General features: G+C 36.8%; 1 protein-coding gene across 6 annotated transcripts; it reads left to right on the forward strand.

Annotated features, from left to right (window-relative positions):
* The first annotated feature begins 3221 nt into the window (after positions 1-3221).
* Positions 3222-17274, forward strand: tom1 (target of myb1 membrane trafficking protein). Of its 6 annotated transcripts, none has more exons than XM_024272782.2 (16): positions 3222-3436; positions 6707-6791; positions 6878-6956; positions 7029-7178; positions 10032-10166; positions 10266-10388; positions 10578-10694; positions 10874-11004; positions 11084-11126; positions 11881-12019; positions 13575-13638; positions 13872-13941; positions 14169-14234; positions 14537-14599; positions 15621-15663; positions 16719-17274. In XM_024272782.2, the coding sequence occupies exons 1-16, from the start codon at positions 3229-3231 to the stop codon at positions 16811-16813; spliced, it is 1611 nt and encodes a 536-aa protein (XP_024128550.1). In that variant the 5' UTR covers positions 3222-3228; the 3' UTR covers positions 16814-17274. The 6 variants fall into 6 exon arrangements, with proteins under 6 accessions (XP_024128550.1, XP_024128548.1, XP_024128549.1 ...); XM_024272780.2 differs by having other exon boundaries at positions 3223-3436; positions 10871-11004; XM_024272781.2 differs by having other exon boundaries at positions 3223-3436; positions 10871-11004; positions 15624-15663.
* Positions 17275-18643: the final 1369 nt, after the last annotated feature.

Raw genomic sequence — 18643 nt, forward strand, 5'->3', positions numbered from 1 at the left:
TATTTTCCCAAACCTTACGGTTTACAGGGAGAATCCTGGAGAATGATAAAACCCCAGTCCGGTGACAGGAATCTGTGGTAGAGGGTCTCCACCAGAGGCTGGAAACAGGTCCAACCTACTTCCAAAGGCTCACCTGACTCAAGTCTCGTGAGTCTCAGCCCAAAACTCATGAATCAGTTTTCAAGTCTTGAGGGTCGTGACCCAAATATCGTGAGTCACTACTCGTGTCTCGTGGGTCGCGACTCAAATCTTGTGAGTTGCGACCATTGACATAAATAGAGATGGACATAACAACACAGTGATATCGCCACCAGAAAAAGCCGTACCTCAGGTTCCAACGACAGGACGTCAATTCAGTCTCCAGACACCAGAGCAAGAATGGTTATTCTGACTGAGTAATAGTTGTTTATTTCTCAAAAGAAGTCTGAGATTTTGGCTTTCTGTATACAGCAGGTACTTACCATTTGGAATGTGACGGGGGAGGGGATGATCAGTCCAGTTTTCTTTATTTACTGTCAATGGTCACCACTTAAATCTCATGTATCACAACCCACAAGATTTGAGTCCCGGCTCACCAGACATGAGTCAGGTGAGCTACTGGAAGTAGGTCGGAGCTGTTTGCACCGCCTGCTGTCTCTCAGGCTTCGTTAAGGACAGAAATGTGAGGGCTGGTGTTACAACCCCATGCTGTATTACTTTGTTCCTGGTTCCTGCCCCGTTTCTCCTCGTCCTCCTCCACAGGTGCAGGTATTGGGAAATCAGGTGATTGGCTATTAAAGAACCACCTTAGAGCTGGCTGTGTCAACTTGCATTGAAGAGGCCACTTTCAATGAAAAGTCTATGCAAATACACGAAGGAGTCAGAAGTTCTGCTCTAAGTGCGTTTGCATAGACTTTTCATTGGAAGTGGCCACTTAAATGCGATTGGACGCAAAAGTAACTAGTAATTTTGCACGGCCTCTAATGAATTTTTCTTGTGATTGTTTGTACCCAGCATGCATCCCTTTGTAAAGCTGCAGCCGTTTTCAGAAGATGAAACAGCTTTTGCGAGATTCTGAGTCTGAGTTGATGTTTATCAGAGTGATTGCGATGGTGTGGCTGACATTTCAGCCCACAGCGTGAACACTAGGCTGACATTTCAAGATGCTGGATCAACATGATATTCCAACAATGAATTATGACTTTTATTTTCAGAGCCTTTGTTTAAGGTGAACAATCTGAGAATGTTTGAGTGTTTAGGCTTTATTATGATCTTTATAATGAACTGTTCCCTTCATGACCTTGATTTTCCTTTCAAGTTCTTTTTACACATAAAATTTTAGTTTTAACTGGATTTTGCAATAAATAATGCAAATAAATGTATAGAAAAAACAGCTTAATAAAAGAAACAACATTCTTTGTCAAAGATTTAAACACATACACAAAATAAAAGCATTTTATGTTTGTGAAGCAGCATCTAAAAGTTCCAGATACCAGCTTTAAAATAAAAATGGTGGAAGTATCATGATTGGGGGATATCTTAAAGCTTATGGGCAGCCTCAGGAAAGATTTAAAAGGATTTCATTATCACTTTGGGGTGAAGAATTTTATTTTTATATGCTTATCAATTATGATGTGCTATTTATGGGTTTGTTTTGCCTATTCATATCCAATCTATTGCTTTTTAAATTCAGATTAATTGTATTGTTTGTTTTCTTAGAAAAAAAATTGGCAATAATTTGTCATTTTCTGCATTTGTGACTGTATTCATGCAGATTTTTTTTAGATTTTCATACGTATTCAATAAAATGAAAAACACAAGATTTAACAATGAGTTATAAACTCAAACATAAAGAAAAAAATTAAGTGGACAAGAGAAGAAAAACATATTTTTAACCAATGAATCAATCAGTAAAACAGAAAACCAAAGCATTTTTTGAATTTGGGATAAAATCAAATTGGTTCTGTGAAGTAATCCTTTGTACGAAAAAGGATGGTGAAATAAAATCCTCTGATTTTTTTTCTTTTAAGAGCACAAATATCTTCAGGTTTGAGCATTTGCATCCAACTTTATCCATCAGTATAGGGGTAATTTTGAATTTACACAAGAAAAGTGGGGAAAGAGAAACATATTCTGATCATAACAATAGTATAAATAGAGCATCAGTTCAGAGACAAAGCTCACCTCTTACTGCTTGTTTTTCTCCAGGTGTTTTAAAGTGGCCTGCACAGTGATAAAGAGCAGTGACTGTATGTCAGCATCTTTGTTTTCTTGGAGTATTACTGTGAACATGTCTTTACTGTTCATGTGCTTTGTACACACAGTTTACATTTGTGGGTTAACACTTGATAAATGTAAACATTTCAGATGGTAAAAATGAAGGAAACATTTCTGTCTGGGCAGTTTTTGTTCAAAAGCTGCAGATTGTCATATAATTAACTAAGTAAAACATTGTAATTAATAGTGATTAATCACAACACAAAAGTCTGATTAATCAGATTTTTTTTTAAAGTTATTGCGATTAATCGCGATTAATTTTTCCGAGGTTTGCGATTTAATTAGTTATTTTTTAATTGATTCCTACAAATAATACAAAAATATGCTTCATTTTAATTTTGAGTGTTTTATTTAGGATTTACCAGGTAAATGTAGTCAGAAATGACTTGCTTTTGTATTTTGCGTGTGGATTATTTGAAATGTGACTTAAAATGTCCATAATTTTAGAATGATCCCATCAACCAGCATTGATGTGAAAAAGAATTTTATTTTCATTTATCATATTGTGCCAGCAATCACAACAATTGTATTAATTCATTTGTGAGTAGGACTTCAACACTGTTTTGTTTTGTTTTTTTAATTATTATTTTAATTCTTATGTTTTTTGAGGGAGTTAAGCTCATAAATATGCTTTACTGCAATAGAAGCAACTTGTATTAGAAACAAAAAATAGAACCATTTTGAAGTATTGCGTAATGTATAATAACATCTGCTTTCACACTTTGGAGTTTACGTTTTTGCACCTTTTTGGCTGAATGGTAACAAATACATAATCACACAGAGTATGATTTTATTTTTTGTTATCAGGATACATATTTTATTGTATTTTCCATTTATATATGGTTTGCATAACTGCATTTTTTAAACATATTTAGCGTTTTTATGTTAGTTTGAGTGAAAAGCTATGAGTCATCAAGGAGATCATCACGCGCAGATGAACCGGGTCTGCCTGTAGGGGGCGCGGTTGCATTAATGGAGCCCCATCTGGCCGCAGCAGGCTGCTTTCCCTTTAAGCCTGACGCACTTCAACTAGTGGCCCACTTAGAGGAGGGAGCAGCGGCAGCAGGCTGCAGCGAAGCCGCCTCTCGTCGCCTCGGATTCGCCCCGCCGGCTCCCTCTTCCCTCACGATGGAGTTTTTCCTGGGAAACCCGTTCAGCACGGCGGTGGGACAGCGGATCGGTGAGCGCCTGTTGATCCCCGGATGGGTTGGTCGCGTAAAGGCGCAGTCGGCTCCGTCAGCCGCCCGGAGCAGCAGCAGCCTCATCTCTGCAGAGCTGCGCCCGTTTTCCTCCTTTCTCTCCGATCCGATGCGCTAAAACCATCCAGTACGGAAAGTCCGGTACCGCGAGAGGCGCTTAGGATGTGGCGTCACTGAGACAATGACTTGGCAGAGGAGGAGGATGAGGTGCTTAAATCGATTGGTTGATGCCTCGTCGGTTTAACCCGTTCATAGCTGGGCGGGACGTCCCCCTGACCCAAATGTGATGCAGCATATGTTCGCTGCAGCCATGGATGGAGGACACGGTGTTATTTTTAACGCGTGAGGCAACCCAGTCTCATCCAAAAACGTTCAGTACCCACGTTTGTCCACAGGTAAAAACGTAGCAGTTTCACAAAATAGGGGGTCGAAATTGTGGAATTGCTAGATGGGAAGGAGCAGGAGCGCACGTGGACGCGCGCAGAAAACGCACGACGAGATCCATGTTTCTTTAGTTATATAATGATTATTATTTCACTAACTGACTTTATTTTAAATCCTGACTAAAGTATAAGCTCCTCAAAGTCAGTTCAAACACCTGCGTTGGAAAAATAATAAGCTACATTAGATTCGTTTATTATAATATAATAATAATGTTATTTATCACCAACACTTTGGTAAAAACAGCAGAAAAATATTTTCCTTTTGCTTTAAATTTGCATTAAACACATAAAGAAAAAGTTATCCATCTATTCATTACTGGTTTATTTATTTCTGTTCTATTTTATTTTTTGTTGGCTTGTTGTGTTCATACAGAATACCCAGGAGAAGAAACACATATTTTTATTGCTTTTATTTTAAATAATTGTTTTAGGTTTTACAATTTTTTACAATACATTCTGATTTTTATGTCTGTCTGATTTCCTCACAAAACAACTCAATATACATGAAAATCTATAGTATTTATTTATTTTATACCAGACGTCTGAAACCTTTAACAGTAAAAGAACCATTTGAGCTGATTTTCTACTGATCAAAACCTCGAAGGAGCAAGAAAATCTTATTTTAGGCTTTAAGAAATTTTGATTATTTAACATTCAATATGTTCTTTTATTAAAAAATAAATTTGATTTAGGTTAAATTTTGACATGAGTAAAAACAACACATATAAAAAGAAACTAACATTTCTCAAAATGTGACATTTTTTGTTTGACAGACGCTTAAATGACTTATTTTTAAAATAAAAGAAGGATCATCCCAGTTCAGCTGTGTACAGCTATTAACCATTATTGTGCAGCATAAGATAATTTGTGCTTTAAACAAAAAAAAAGACACAAACTTTTTGCAATAGTTTTGATTTGCATTTAAAATCTTCAAAATCTTTCATGTTATTACAACTTTTCTTTAGGATGTTTCACAGGATCAACACATTAAAAAACATAAGAAATACGACAAATAGATTGTTATTTGAAAACAACACTTATGAACATCTAAACACATTCCCATGAAAACAGAAAAATATACCTTTTTCTGTCAATTGAACTGGCAAACCTGATAAAGAGGAATGAATTTAAAATATATCTCTTTTGGTTTCAGCATTTTTATGATCTTGAAACGTCTTTTCCTGAAGCCCTTCAGTCATTCTTATCTCCCTCACCTCCAGAATGACCATCATTCATGATTGCTTCCCACTCTTCCCCTCTCATGTATTTGTTTGTACGGGTTTATCTAATTACCTCTCCTTTCCGCTGATTTCTTCTTACCGTTTACGCCCAAACTACAATCTTCTTGGTTCTTGCTGTACATTTTCCACTCATCTGAGCTGCGTCGGGCTTCTTGTTGTTTTTCCGTGCGTTCAATTGCCCTCTTAGAGTCTTATAATCCTTTCCATTGTTTTCCGTGGACAGCTGTTAGCCTGGCTTTCACAAAGCCAGGCTGTTCAGACGTTAAATAAGATGTCATATCTTTGTTTGGATGCTTCACATCTTTATCAAAAAGAGAAGTGGATGTGGGATAATATGTTCTTTTTTCATGACCTCGAACAACGTAGAAAACTTTCTGAGTAACTTTCTTTTTGTTTGGTCCTATTATTATTTTTTCTTATTACATGGATTTATGCATGCAGCATACTTTATGGGAGACCATTTATCTTTTGCACTAAGCTTGGAATTTGAAAGCAGGTAGTACATTGTTGTGTGGTGGTAATATGCATGAAAAATTTGGTACTTGGGCCAATCAAATGTATATATCTTGCTGAAAAATACTTAACGTATTTACTGGAATTAGTGCATAAACTGAAGCCAAATTTTGGACAATAAACTTGCCTAAATTATGGATCACTTTGCTAATTTTTAACGTAAAGGTCTCCAACTCTGTCGCAGTATTATTTGAGAGATCACCAAACCTTCACTAAGTTGTCTCATTTATCTAATCTGTTTATTTTCTCCACTTAACTGCTGCTATCAGAACATCAGCAGCAGTGGAGACTCAGCTCACATATTCAAAATTCAATAAACAAATTAAATTAGTTGTTTTATTTTCAGAAAGTGGAAGGAATTTGAAAACTTTATTATACAAATATAAATATGAATCTGCAGATAAACTAATGTGAGATGAGATTGTACACAAAATCTAAGGGGATTCAATGCAGTTTTTAACATAGTTTTACTAGTTTTACTATTTTTCTTTCCGAGGTGTCACAAACAAACCCGATGACTTTGTCTGTGGATTTTCCAGTGAAAGTTCTCTACAGAAATTTGTGATTTATTCCTATGTGTCTTTTAAAAGTTTCAAATCTGAGTCCAAAAACCACATGTATTTGTTTCTCATTCATTTTAAGATAAAATATGTCCAATAACTAATTTTGTCGTCAATTTGAATGTGACAATTTTGGATTTTTTTTTAGCCTTTTACATGAAATTCCTAAAAGAGACAATAACTTTAAAAATGTGGATTCAAAAACAAAAGTATTTTGTTGTTTTCTTTTTTTTTTTTACTTTGGTTTAATTTTTAACCCTAACACGTGTTTTCATTTTTTTATCTATAACTGAACTCAAACTGTTTCACTGCAGTTCATATTCCTCCAAATTATTGCATATTCATTTTCACATTTTAAGTTTTTATTCTTACTTGGAACTTAAATCAGAAAATGGGGTGTGAGCTGTAGTCATTTCGATGACATAACCTGTGCAAAAACACATAATTCTAACAGTTTGTTATTTCTCATCTTTCCTCTGACTCGCTTTTTCCAGAGCGTGCCACCAGCTCCAGTTTACAGTCTGAAGACTGGGACCTTAACTTGGAGATCTGTGAATCCATCAACAGCTCAGAGGAGGGGTGTGTGCTTCCAACATCCAGGAAACGTCCTCCCTGTGGAGCTGTACGCCTCAAAATGCTGAAAATGCTCTAAATGCTCTTCACAGGCCCAGAGATGCAATCCGAGCCATAAAGAAGAGGATCGTCGGGAACAAGAACTTCAAGGAGGTCATGCTGGCACTGACTGTGAGTTCTGCTTCGATTTGTCGTCGTGGATCCTGGATCTTTGTTCCTCTTACATGTGCTGGTTGCCTTTAGGTCCTGGAGACCTGTGTGAAGAACTGTGGCAACAGATTTCACATCCTGGTGACAACACGGGATTTCATTGAGGGGGTTCTGGTGCGGTCCATCATCCCGAGTAACAACCCTCCGCTGATTGTGCACGACAGAGTTCTAGGCATCATACAGGTGAGGCGTTCAGGAGAGAAGGAACGTCAGCTTTTCTGGCACTGCAACATTTTTTACCCATGCATTAGAAGATGGGTGGGGTAAGACAAATGCTTTGGGCTCCAGGCCAAAGGGAGGGGCCATGAGAGCAAAAAGATTTGAATAAATATTTAAAGTTACTCTTTCACTGCACTTGTATGTGTGAAAGTTGTTCTCAGGTTTGTTTGATGGTTTAACTCCCCAACCCGACCACCTAATGGTAAGAGTCAAGCAGCCATTGGGTCCCATTTTTAAATCATTTGATGTGACCCAACCATGGATTCAAACCACACCTTTAAGCAGACAGTCCTCTACAAGACCGCTGAGCTGCTATATTTCTTCTTTTAATTTCAAGTGTTATATTTACACATTTATTTTATTTTTAAATATTTAGTATTTTCTACCTTTTTAACACTTTAACACTGGAAATGTTACCAGCGACACCTAAATAACACATACTCTTTAAACTACTGCAACCCTTCGACCATTCACATGGCTTTTCTTATTAGCTTTACTTATTTACTAACATGCCATTGGTAAAGTGAGCAAAACTTAATGTTAGTGTTCAAGACTTTATTACCACTTTACTAACACTTTGTTGAGCGTAGTAACTCAGTAACAAAGTGTTGCAAAATTTTACAGATTGAAACTTTACTAACGTAATGTGTTGCAACACTACTGATGCCTAGTGATACAAACATCACTGATGTAAACTTTACTCACATAAACGTTACTAACCTGAAATGTTGCAACACTTTACTATCGTAAGCAGTACTAACGTAAACTTTACTAAAGTTAAGTGTTGCAACACTTCATTAACGTAAATATAACTGAAGTAAACTTTACTAATGTGAAGTGTTGCAACACTTTACTAACCTAAACATTACTAATGTAAACTTTACTAAAGTTCAGTGTTTTAACACTTTAATAGCGTAAATATTAATAACGTAAACTTTACTAACATGAACTGTTGCAACACTTTACAAACTTAAACTTTACTGATGTAAACTTTACTAAAGTTAGGTGTTTCAAGACTTTACTAACCTAAGCATTACTAACGTAAACGTTGCTAACCTGAAGTGTTTCAAGACTTTACTAACGTAAATGTTACCAATGTAAACTTTACTAACATGAAGTGTTGCTACACTTTATTAACGTAAACATTACTGATGTAAACTTTACTAAAGTTAAGTGTTTTAGGACTTTAATACCGTTAACATTACTAATGTAAACGTTACTAACATGAAGTGTTTCAATACTTTACTAACATAAACGTTACTAATGTAAACTTTATTAAAATTACGTGTTGCTACATTTTATTAACGTAAACATTACTAATGTAAACTTTACTAACATGAAGTGTCGCTACATTTTATTAACGTAAACATTACTGATGTAAACTTTACTAAAGTTAAGTGTTTTAACACTTTAATAACGTTAACATTACTAACGTAAACGTTACTAACATGAAGTGTTTCAATACTTTACTAACGTAAACGTTACTAATGTAAACTTTGCTAAAATTACGTGTTGCTACATTTTATTAACGTTAACATTACTAATGTAAACTTTACTAACATGAAGTGTCGCTACACTTAACATACATAAATATTACTGATATGAGGCCCTGCGACTGACTGGCGACCTGTCCAGGGTGTACCCCGCCTTCGCCCATCAGCAGCCGGGTTAGGCTCTGGCACCCCTGCGACCCCGAGAGGGACAAAGCGGTCAGGAAAATGAATGAATGAATGAATGAATGAACATTACTGATGTCAATTTTACTAACATGAAGTGTTGCTACACTTTCCTAAGGTAAACATTAGTGATGTAAACTTTACTAACATGGAATGTTGCTATACTCTGCTAATGTACACGTTACTAATGTAAACTTTACTGACATGAAGTGTTGATACACTTTACTCACGTAAACATTACTAACATAAACTTTACTAAAGTTAAGAGTTGCAACAGTTTACTAATGTAAACGTTACTGATGTAAACATTAGTCTTGTGAAATGTTGCAACATTTTAATGATGTAAATGTAACTAGCCTAAAGTGTTTAACCCTTGAAAAAAAGGTTTGCAAGTAACTTTACTTTATTAACGTAAAATGTTACAACACTTTTGGAGTGTAAACTTTATCAATGTGAAGTGTTGCAACACTTTGCAAAGTTAAACTTTCCAAGCATAAAGTGTTGGAACCTTTTACAAACGTAAAATTTACCAGCATAAAGTGCTACAACACTTCATTAATGAAAAGTCTACTGTCACAAAGTTTTGCATAACGGCGCAAGGCCTCTTTTTTGTCTGCAACAAAATCAGCTGATTTACGTTGATCGTGTAAATACTTCAGTAATGGAAATTGTGACATGAGCTGCTTCTCTCTGATTCAAAATCCGCTAGAATCATGTTAATTGTGTAAACTTTTGAAGAGTTGTGGTAGTTGAAAGAATACAAAGAGATCCGTGGCTCTGGTTTTGAAGGGTTGAAGTCTTTTGTTTAAACTGATCATTTATTTTTACATCTTTTAAAATCTTTTCATTGATACTAATGAGCTGTTTGGATATAGATGTATCTTTAAATTTTACATTTTGTTTGATTATTTGTCAAAATCAAAAGTCTTTCCACAGCTGGAGCTTCAATATTTGGGATAACTCTATTGGTTTTCTTTAATTTGTTTGTCACTTTAAATGAAAACGATGCCTAATGGCCTGAAAGTGAGTTTATTATGTAAAGATGATTACTGTTGGGTGGAGAGGCCTTGAGTGGATTTTTGCCCTGGGCCCTGTATTCTCTGGCAGCACTCCTGCATGTCATGGATGTTTGTCTTCTAAGGCGTGGGCTGATGCATTCCGGAGCTCGCCTGACCTGACCGGGGTGGTGTCCGTGTACGAAGACCTGCGCAGGAAAGGACTGGAGTTCCCTGTGACTCCACTGGAGGGTTACACGCCCGTCCAAGGCACAAAGAAGGTGCAGGCAGGGCCGGATGCATTTCTTCTTCTTCTTTCCTAACCACTGTCTGACATCTTGGGTCGTTTTCTCTTCCTGCTGCTTCTGCTTGCCTGTCAGACTTTGTCTGGAAACGGACCTGCTGTTACCGCTTTACCTGCTGCCCGTCTATCCTCCCAAACTCCTCAGACCTCTGTGCTAACTCTGGCTCTCGACGGGACGAATGCCTTCACTCCTAGTCAGGTGACACAGCAAGAAAACAATGTTCTAATGTTCCTCTTCTCCTGGTGCATGAATAATGTCTGCAGACGATAAATTTCCGCTCCTTTACAACCGCTTTTGCTCTGTGTGGTTCTCAACTCATTCAACCTCCAATCATCATGTTTGCCTTCATACAAACTGCATCCTAACATGAAAATACCACTGATGTAGGTGCAAAGACTAAAGACTGATCTGGGAGTGGTGAGAAGCAACCTGAGCACAATGTCAGACATGATGAGTCAACTGGACCCCATCACGGTGAAGCAGGCTGACATGGAGCTGCTGGAGGTAAAGGCATCCATCTTTGCTTAGTCCAGAAATCCAGGTTATTTTTCCTCTGATTCTTTCTTTCTGAGCAATCCTTCTGTCCCCTTAACTGATCTAGCTCCTTATGCGTTTTGTGATGCATCGGCCCCCTCAATCCCCTCCCCACCCACACATTCTTTGTGTCGTTGTGTCTTTAGCAGTTATACACAGTTTGTAAGGAAATGCAGGGCAGGATAGTGAAGATCATCCCCAAACTCAACGAGGAGAAGCTGATTGAAGAGTTACTGGCCACCAACGATGAAATGAACACTGCCTTTACTCGCTACCACAGGTACCTGCAATAGTTGACACAATCACTCATCAGCAGCAGCTGAATGTTTTCTCCTGACGGGTTTTTGTTCTGCTTCCAGGTTTGAAAAGCGAATAACAAACGGGCAAGGCTCCGATCTTCAGGTAAAACCCTCACTTTTATCAACTTCTCAACACTCATTAACGTTATACTTCTATTTTCCCTTTTTTCCCTTAAAAACGTTCAGAAAAATCACAAATTCCCTTAATAGAACTAAAGCTAACATTTTAAATTTGAAGAATTTCTTTGAGGGATTTATTTGTAATATATTACACTATTTTTCCTTTCTCAAAGCAGTGCAAGATATTTCTTAAATATTTTAAAGATCCCAAATTGGTGTTTTTAACATGTTCTTGGAGTGTCTCTCTGATGATGTACGTACTGTATATATAAAGAAAATTGCATTTCTGAGGATTTCTTCACTCAAATGTTGTGAATCAATTGCAGAGGACAAAAATACCTTTTGAAAAAAAAGTGTATTTGTGACGTAGAAAACATGCTGGGCGGGCCACACTCCATTCTGATTTATCCACTTGCAGACCATTAGATCCGTGTACGTCTTCGTTTTCCTCTTGTGAGCTGGAATCTGCCTCAAAACTGTTGAGTATTTTGTTGCACTGGTTTAGCTAGCTTAGGCGTGCGAGGGGCTGTAAGCTAGTGGGAGAGCATGTAACTAGATGGGTGACAAGAAGTGGGGACAGGCTAACGCCAGGCTAACACACTGAGCCACGACTCAGAGACAAATTTCTAACAAACTACTGCTGCAGCCACTGTCTTAGGATCACTCTTTTGTGTTCTACACAGCACTTAGTTTGGCAGTAGAAAGGTTAAAGTGTGTATTTCTAATTGAACTTTCAGAGCCACACCTACATCAACCTTACGGATCCGGACGTGGCGAGCGAGTCCTTCAGCCGCTCAGGCATTGCATCAGTGAAGAGCGACAGCTCCCTCAGCCTGTCCAAGCCTGACAGCTTATCCAGTCAAATGGCTAAACTTAGTGAGTCCTTGTCTTTGCTCCATCTTTTTCTTGTGAACAGTCAAGGTGCCACGTGAAACATTAATGTGTGTTCATACATGTGATTTGCATGTTATTTTAATACCAAAGTGGATACAGTTCAAAGAGATCTCAACAAACGTTCAGGCCACGTTCTGCTTGTGTTGTTCCTGGTTCTCCGTGACGCCTTTGAAAGCACAACAACTTCTCAAATGTATCCAAAAAAAGTCTTAAATGACAGCTGAGATCCAAAACTAACTAGCTTGACAAACCACTTTAGACGGCGTTCTAAGATTCTAGAACAGGGGTTTCAAACTGGCTCGCAAGTCGATTTTTTGTGATATTTTATTTTGTTCATCGTCTACTTAGCAATATCTTCTATTATTTTGCTTAATGGTTTAAACTTTGCATTTGCTGTTGTCGTTTGATCTGGTCGTCAGAAAAACCCTTAGCAACTGTTGCTAGCATCATTAGCTCCTGTCGTTTGACAAAACACACAGAAGATATTGTTTAGTAGTACCTAGACATGAACAAATGTTCAATAAGCTTGTTCAGTAGACATAGACAATGGACCAAAGGTATAGACAGTGGATGTAAAAACATATTTTTGGCACAAATGGAACCCCATACCGCCCAGCCTCAGCCAGACTCTACCTTCAGTGGCCCTTTGACACCCCTGCTCTAGAACCTCCCAGTTCTATCAGAAATGTGCCCTAATTTCTGTACAATAGTTTGACAAAGTCAAAGATGTTTTTGTTTCAATGGTTGTTTCCGAATTGCCTGGAAGTGACGTTGCCAAACTTTACAAAATGATCAAAAAAAGCACGAAGGATCAACTGGAGAAATGCTGAAACACACCCAACATGACTGAACTCATGTCATCAGTCAGTCATCAGATCAAGAAAAAAGAATGATAGAAACTCTCTCTCCAAACACGTATCTTAGATGTTAGGATACATGCACACCGGGTATGTGATGCGTGTTCAAGAACGCGCTGAACACGGGTTCTTGAACATGCAAGTGACTCCTGGTGTTCACACTGAACAAGCAGACAGAGAAGTTTATTCTTCTTCTTTTTCCACCGTTCACTAGTGCATGTCCACCACCTACAGTTGGAAGAGGTTTGGTGCAAAATATCAAAGCAGAACAAATCTCACAAATTCTGCCCCAGACTTTAACGTTCACTGCTCTATTCAGATATATGAAAGACTTGGTGTCATAGAATTCCGGCCGGACACAAACCACAATTATTATCTTCCCTCCATGATCAGTTTCACTTTCGTGAATCAGAAAGGACGCCATCCATACGTCATCACCAAATCCGAGTCCCTGATTGGTTTAGCTTTAAACGTGCTTTCAGTGTCTGCAAGTTTTGTACGTAGAGCCTGAAAACGGTCTTAAAATGTATGTAGCTACCATGAACGCAATAGTTTTATATGCGGAAGCCCAAAATGTGACATTTACCCAAACGTCCCAATCATGGCTTTGTTGCAGTGAGGTAAAGTTCTGAGCTAAAACCGGGCCATTCTCTAACAGTGTCTTACATGTTCTCTTGCAGGTACGAGTGAGTCTGACGACACTTTATCACCCAAAACAGAAGTCCTAACTCAATCGAGAGCCGGGTATGGAAACCTTAGATCAAATGTTTGTCATTTTGTGCTCAAGACTGACTAAAAACTGAAGCTTTGATCAAACGTGAAACTAGTTTACTGTCAAGAATTTCTGTATTTTCATCAAACCAACAGTTCATAGACAGTTCAGTTTCAAAAATGTTTCCTTCATTCTTTTTTTCTTGGTTTATAATCTGATTTTTTGGCCCTAACGTGGTAAACAACATGTGGACGGTGTGCTGCAGGAACAGGAGTGAGGACACAGCAGATGGTCTGGCTCGAGCTCAGGACAGCAGTCTACAAATCAGTGGAATGGTGAGTCAGGACGGCGTGTCATCCTTGTCATTCACGGTTCAGGAGTTCAGTCTTGGTCTGCTGATAAATCAACTCCTGTGTATCATGTGATCTTTGGAAGAAAACTTAAGGATCTTCTTCTCTTTAAAGATTTTTACAAAATGACAAAAATGGCGACTAAACTGTAGTGAGTGTTGTTGGTGTGACTCAGCGGCTCACTCCTGTGTATGAACTCTGTGTGCTCTAAGGATGACAGTCCAGCCTCAACCCGCAGCTCCTCACCAAAGTTAGAATGGATGATAAAAAGGGGAATGGTGGGTTCTTCTCAGAAAATGACTGTCCCTGCTTGGCCCCCTCCAGCGCCCCCTGCCTGTTGGTTTTAGTTGTGACACTGGCAGTTCAAGTGCTGTGGTCTTGTTTGCTTTTCTTTGGGTTTTTTTTTTTTTCGTTTGAGGGTTTTAAAACATGGTTTGCATGCAGTTTGTGGAACATATGAGCATGGGAATGTTTGGTTTGTGTTGTTCAAAAACAATCTTTGGGAGGTCTGGAGGTGTGAGGTTTTTATGATGGGACTCCTCAAATTTGACTCACTAAGATGTTCCTCTCTGTTTCTCAGATTCCTCTCAACCAGTCCTCTGTTATGGATGACATTGAAAAATGGCTTTCATTAGAGGAGGAGGTCAGTATGTCACATTCACTAACTGTAGCAGATAAATATTGCTTATCGTTTGTCTGATCGATCCATTTTTGAGGGGTTGGGACCAGATTTAACAAAACAACTCACTGACTGAACATCAAAAGAAAACCTCATTTAATTTTTTATTATTATTATTATGGTTTAGTGTAAATTTGATTAATATATTTTATTCTTTTATCTTTTAAATTCTTTATTTTTTTTCTGATGTGCTACTTATATTTTATTATAATCTAATCTGATCTAATCTGTTATGTTATGTTATATTATATTATATTATATTATATTATATTATATTATATTATATTATATTATATTATATTATATTATATTATATTCAAAGAACCCGACTAAACTCTGGTCGATGTCACTTGCTGCTTCCCTCATCTCTAACCTTCAAGTTAGTCATTCAATTATAGAAATTAAGCAGTTTTTATCTTCCGTGAGTCAACACCTATGACTTTGTCTGTGAAAATAAACATATTTTAATCTGCCTTTATGAACTAGTTTATAAGAACCTCACTGTACTTGAATTAAATGTGATATATTTCTATGTATACATCTGAACTGCATCAGTACTACATCATCTAACAGATGATTTATACATCATATGAACATTTGCTGCATTTTAATGTAAATTATGTCATCACTAAAAATGTATATAATCAGCAGTGAAAAACAAAATCTGTCATGATAGAGATATAAAGCGCTGAAATGTATTTACCAGTTAAAGAAGCTTTGTAACTTTATTATTATTTTGTTTTTAAACTGTACAGAATTCTTGTTTTCTGTGCAAATGTAAAAAGCTAAAAATCTTCTTGAATATGTCTGTGTAAGTTTTACATTCATAAACTTATTTCATTTGATAAAAAAACAAAGACTTTTTACTGATAATATAGGAATTAACCGAGTTAATTCCAACTTTTTACTTGAAGCAGAAAGAATCTATTCATGAGTGAGGATTTTTATTTCACAATATTGATTATTGTGTGTTTGTTTTGTGCAGCAGTTCGATGACTTTGAGGAATCTGATGGTGTGACGAGTGAAGGTGAGGAGCTCCACTCTTCTAACTTGCTCTTTAGAGTTTTCACATCTTTGCAAACAAAATTTGCATGAGGGCACCATAAACCTTTACATTTTAAAGGGAGGACATTAATTAAAGAAAATAATATTTGAACTGATTTTTACAAAATATGAGCCTTAAATCATTGAAACAAAAAAATGTGTTTTTTCCCCCAACATTATAGCAAGATCTTTAAAGTCCCACTCCGACCATCTTTTGATCTATTTTGAAAGTTTTCTCATATGTCAAAATCAAAAAATCTGTCATTTTCTAGGACTCCTCTGAGTTTTAGGCAAGACTATTGCTGCAGTGCAAGCCCGTCCCCTCTTTTCTTCATCTGATTATGTGAATATTCCCTGGCACACACCTCCTCACACCCACAACTTTACACTGGCGGTGCAACTAAAATGGCGAGCAATATTGGAGTAATCCAGCCGTACAGTTTTGGGGCCGATGTCAGCTCAGACGTAGACACATATGGATCTAGTCGTCTCCAGCAGCAGGGGAGCAGGAAGCTTACGGCCCACCCAGCGTGGTTTCTACGACACAAATTCAATCGTTTTCAAACTGCAGTTTTTTCTGATTCGCAAATATTTAAAAAAAAAGAAATAATCAGAAATCCAATTCTAAGCTTGATTTTGTTCATATCTGTTTTCCATAATCAGAGAAATGTCTGAAAAACATGCTAAAAACACAATTTTCCCTGGAGTGAGTCTTTAAAAACCTCAAATTGTAAGAACTTTCCTTTAAACTGAGGTCAAACCTGAAGAAACTGACACATAGCAGGTTTTCTGTTGCAATCCCCTCAGTAGATGAAACACAACTTTCACATCCTAATGTTGTGACACAATTATTTTCACTTCCACCAGTAGTTGAAGTGTTTTTTATTTCAATAAACTGGACTAATCATAAAGTCTGCATTTCTGTCCTTTTATTTTCATAAATCAAATCATGTTAAAATACTCATTTTTATTTTACAAAGTGAACTTTTCGTCATAACATAGTGCTTTTGCATGAATCCTGTCTTCCTGTCTCTGCAGAGTTTGACAAGTTTTTGGCTGAACGAGCGAAAGCGGCGGAGCGCCTGCCGTCGCTGCGAGCGCCCTCACAAGAATCCCCTTACTCTGAATCTTAAGCTGAGAAAACTAACAAGACGCTGGAAAAACTAACAGGACCAGTAAAGCAGAAAATGCACATTTCTTACTGATGAATGGTTAAGAGGCACAAGTTATAATGGAAATGACATTCATTATATGTCGACTAAATGAAGTTTGTTTTTAACCTGACGTCCTGAAAATGGTTGGTATTTAAGCAAACCTTTGCACATTTTTTATGGATCTGTCCCTGCTGTTGAAGTGAAAATGGATGTTGTTACAAAACAGCATTTACAACATGTAGATGATGTATCATAATACTGTTAAATATTTATGTATATATAGCTGATAATAAGAGATAACGGAAAAAAGCCTACTGATAGTTTGATGCTTCACATCAAGTGTTGTCAGATGTGGAAGAAAACATTTTCTACTTCTGATTTTTCCCTATGAAGATGTTTTACTTGAAAATAAACAAAAAAAGAAAAAAAAACACGATGAATTGCTGTCATTTTATTGAACTAAAATTATTTATTGGAAAACTTAACAGATTTAGTCTGTTTGTTTTAGCAGTTTAACCCAAATTTAACAAATTGCATTACCTGCAAAAATGCAAGTGTGCATGCTTTGAGCGTATTGTGGTCACTAAGATGCTGAAGACACTGAAGCTTAAACTGGAATTTTTTAATCCCAAAACTGTTCAATTCAGGTAAATAATTTTTTTTTAAATAGACAGGGGCAATAAATGACAAAATAGCAATGTGGGGGATGTTTGTTTTGATTTTGGTACTTTTAAAGGGTAATCAAATAGTACAGTTGGTTGCGTAATCCATGGAATGTATCCACAAAGCTGCGTGATATACTTCCAGTTTCTAGGTGGTCCAGCGGTTAAACTCCCGCTCTACCAATCAAGAGGTTGCCGGTTCAATCCCTACTGGGGGCTTATTTTTTTTTATTTTATTTTTTTTAATCCCAAAACCACCCTTGGTTTTTAAACAGCAAAATTTTATGCTCCCAAAAATATTTTCTATTTTAAAAAGTTCAGTGTTTTTAATTTCGAGACTTAACATTTCAATGGGTCAGAAATTAGACATAAAAAAATTCGTAGTGAAAAACTTTGCCCAAACAGTGTCACTAGAGCAAGTAGTCGGTCCAGGAGCACATCGATATCCAGCCAGATCGCTCATGTGTTCGCACTGCTGTTTGAGAGAATGAGAGAAAGACTGGAGATTGATAATACAAGGGAATAAATTAGAGTCTGCAGGATAATAAATCCATGTTGAACCTCCTCCACAACAAACCTATAGACGCCTGAGAGAAGCTTCTCCAAAACAGAGCAGAGAACATAAGAATCCAGATCCGCACATCAAAGCCTTGGTCCTCCTCTACCACAACCATTGACTCAATCTGACTTTAATTTTAGAATTTTGACTTTAATCTCCGAATTCTGAATTTAGTTTTAGAATTAGGATTTAAATCTTCAGAATTCTGACTTTAATTTAAAAGTACTTACTTAAATCTTAGAATTTTGACTTTAATCTTTAAAATTCTTACTTTAATCTCTGAATTCTGACTTTAATTTTAGAATTCTGACTTTAATTTTAGAATTTTGACTTTAATCTCAGAATTCTGACTTTAATTTTAGAATTCTGACTTAAATCTTCAGAATTCTGACTTTAATTTTAAAATACGTACTCAAATCTTAGAATTCTGACTTTAATTTCAGAATTCTGACTGTAATCTCCGAATTCTGACTGTAATCTCCGAATTCTGACTTTAATTTTAGAATTCTGACTTTAATCTTCTGAATTCTGACTTTAATCTCAGAATTCTGACTTTAATCTTTAGAATTCTGACTTTAATTTTAGAAT

Source organism: Oryzias melastigma, linkage group LG8 (assembly GCF_002922805.2).
Source record: "Oryzias melastigma strain HK-1 linkage group LG8, ASM292280v2, whole genome shotgun sequence".
NCBI classification, from domain to species: domain Eukaryota; kingdom Metazoa; phylum Chordata; class Actinopteri; order Beloniformes; family Adrianichthyidae; genus Oryzias; species Oryzias melastigma.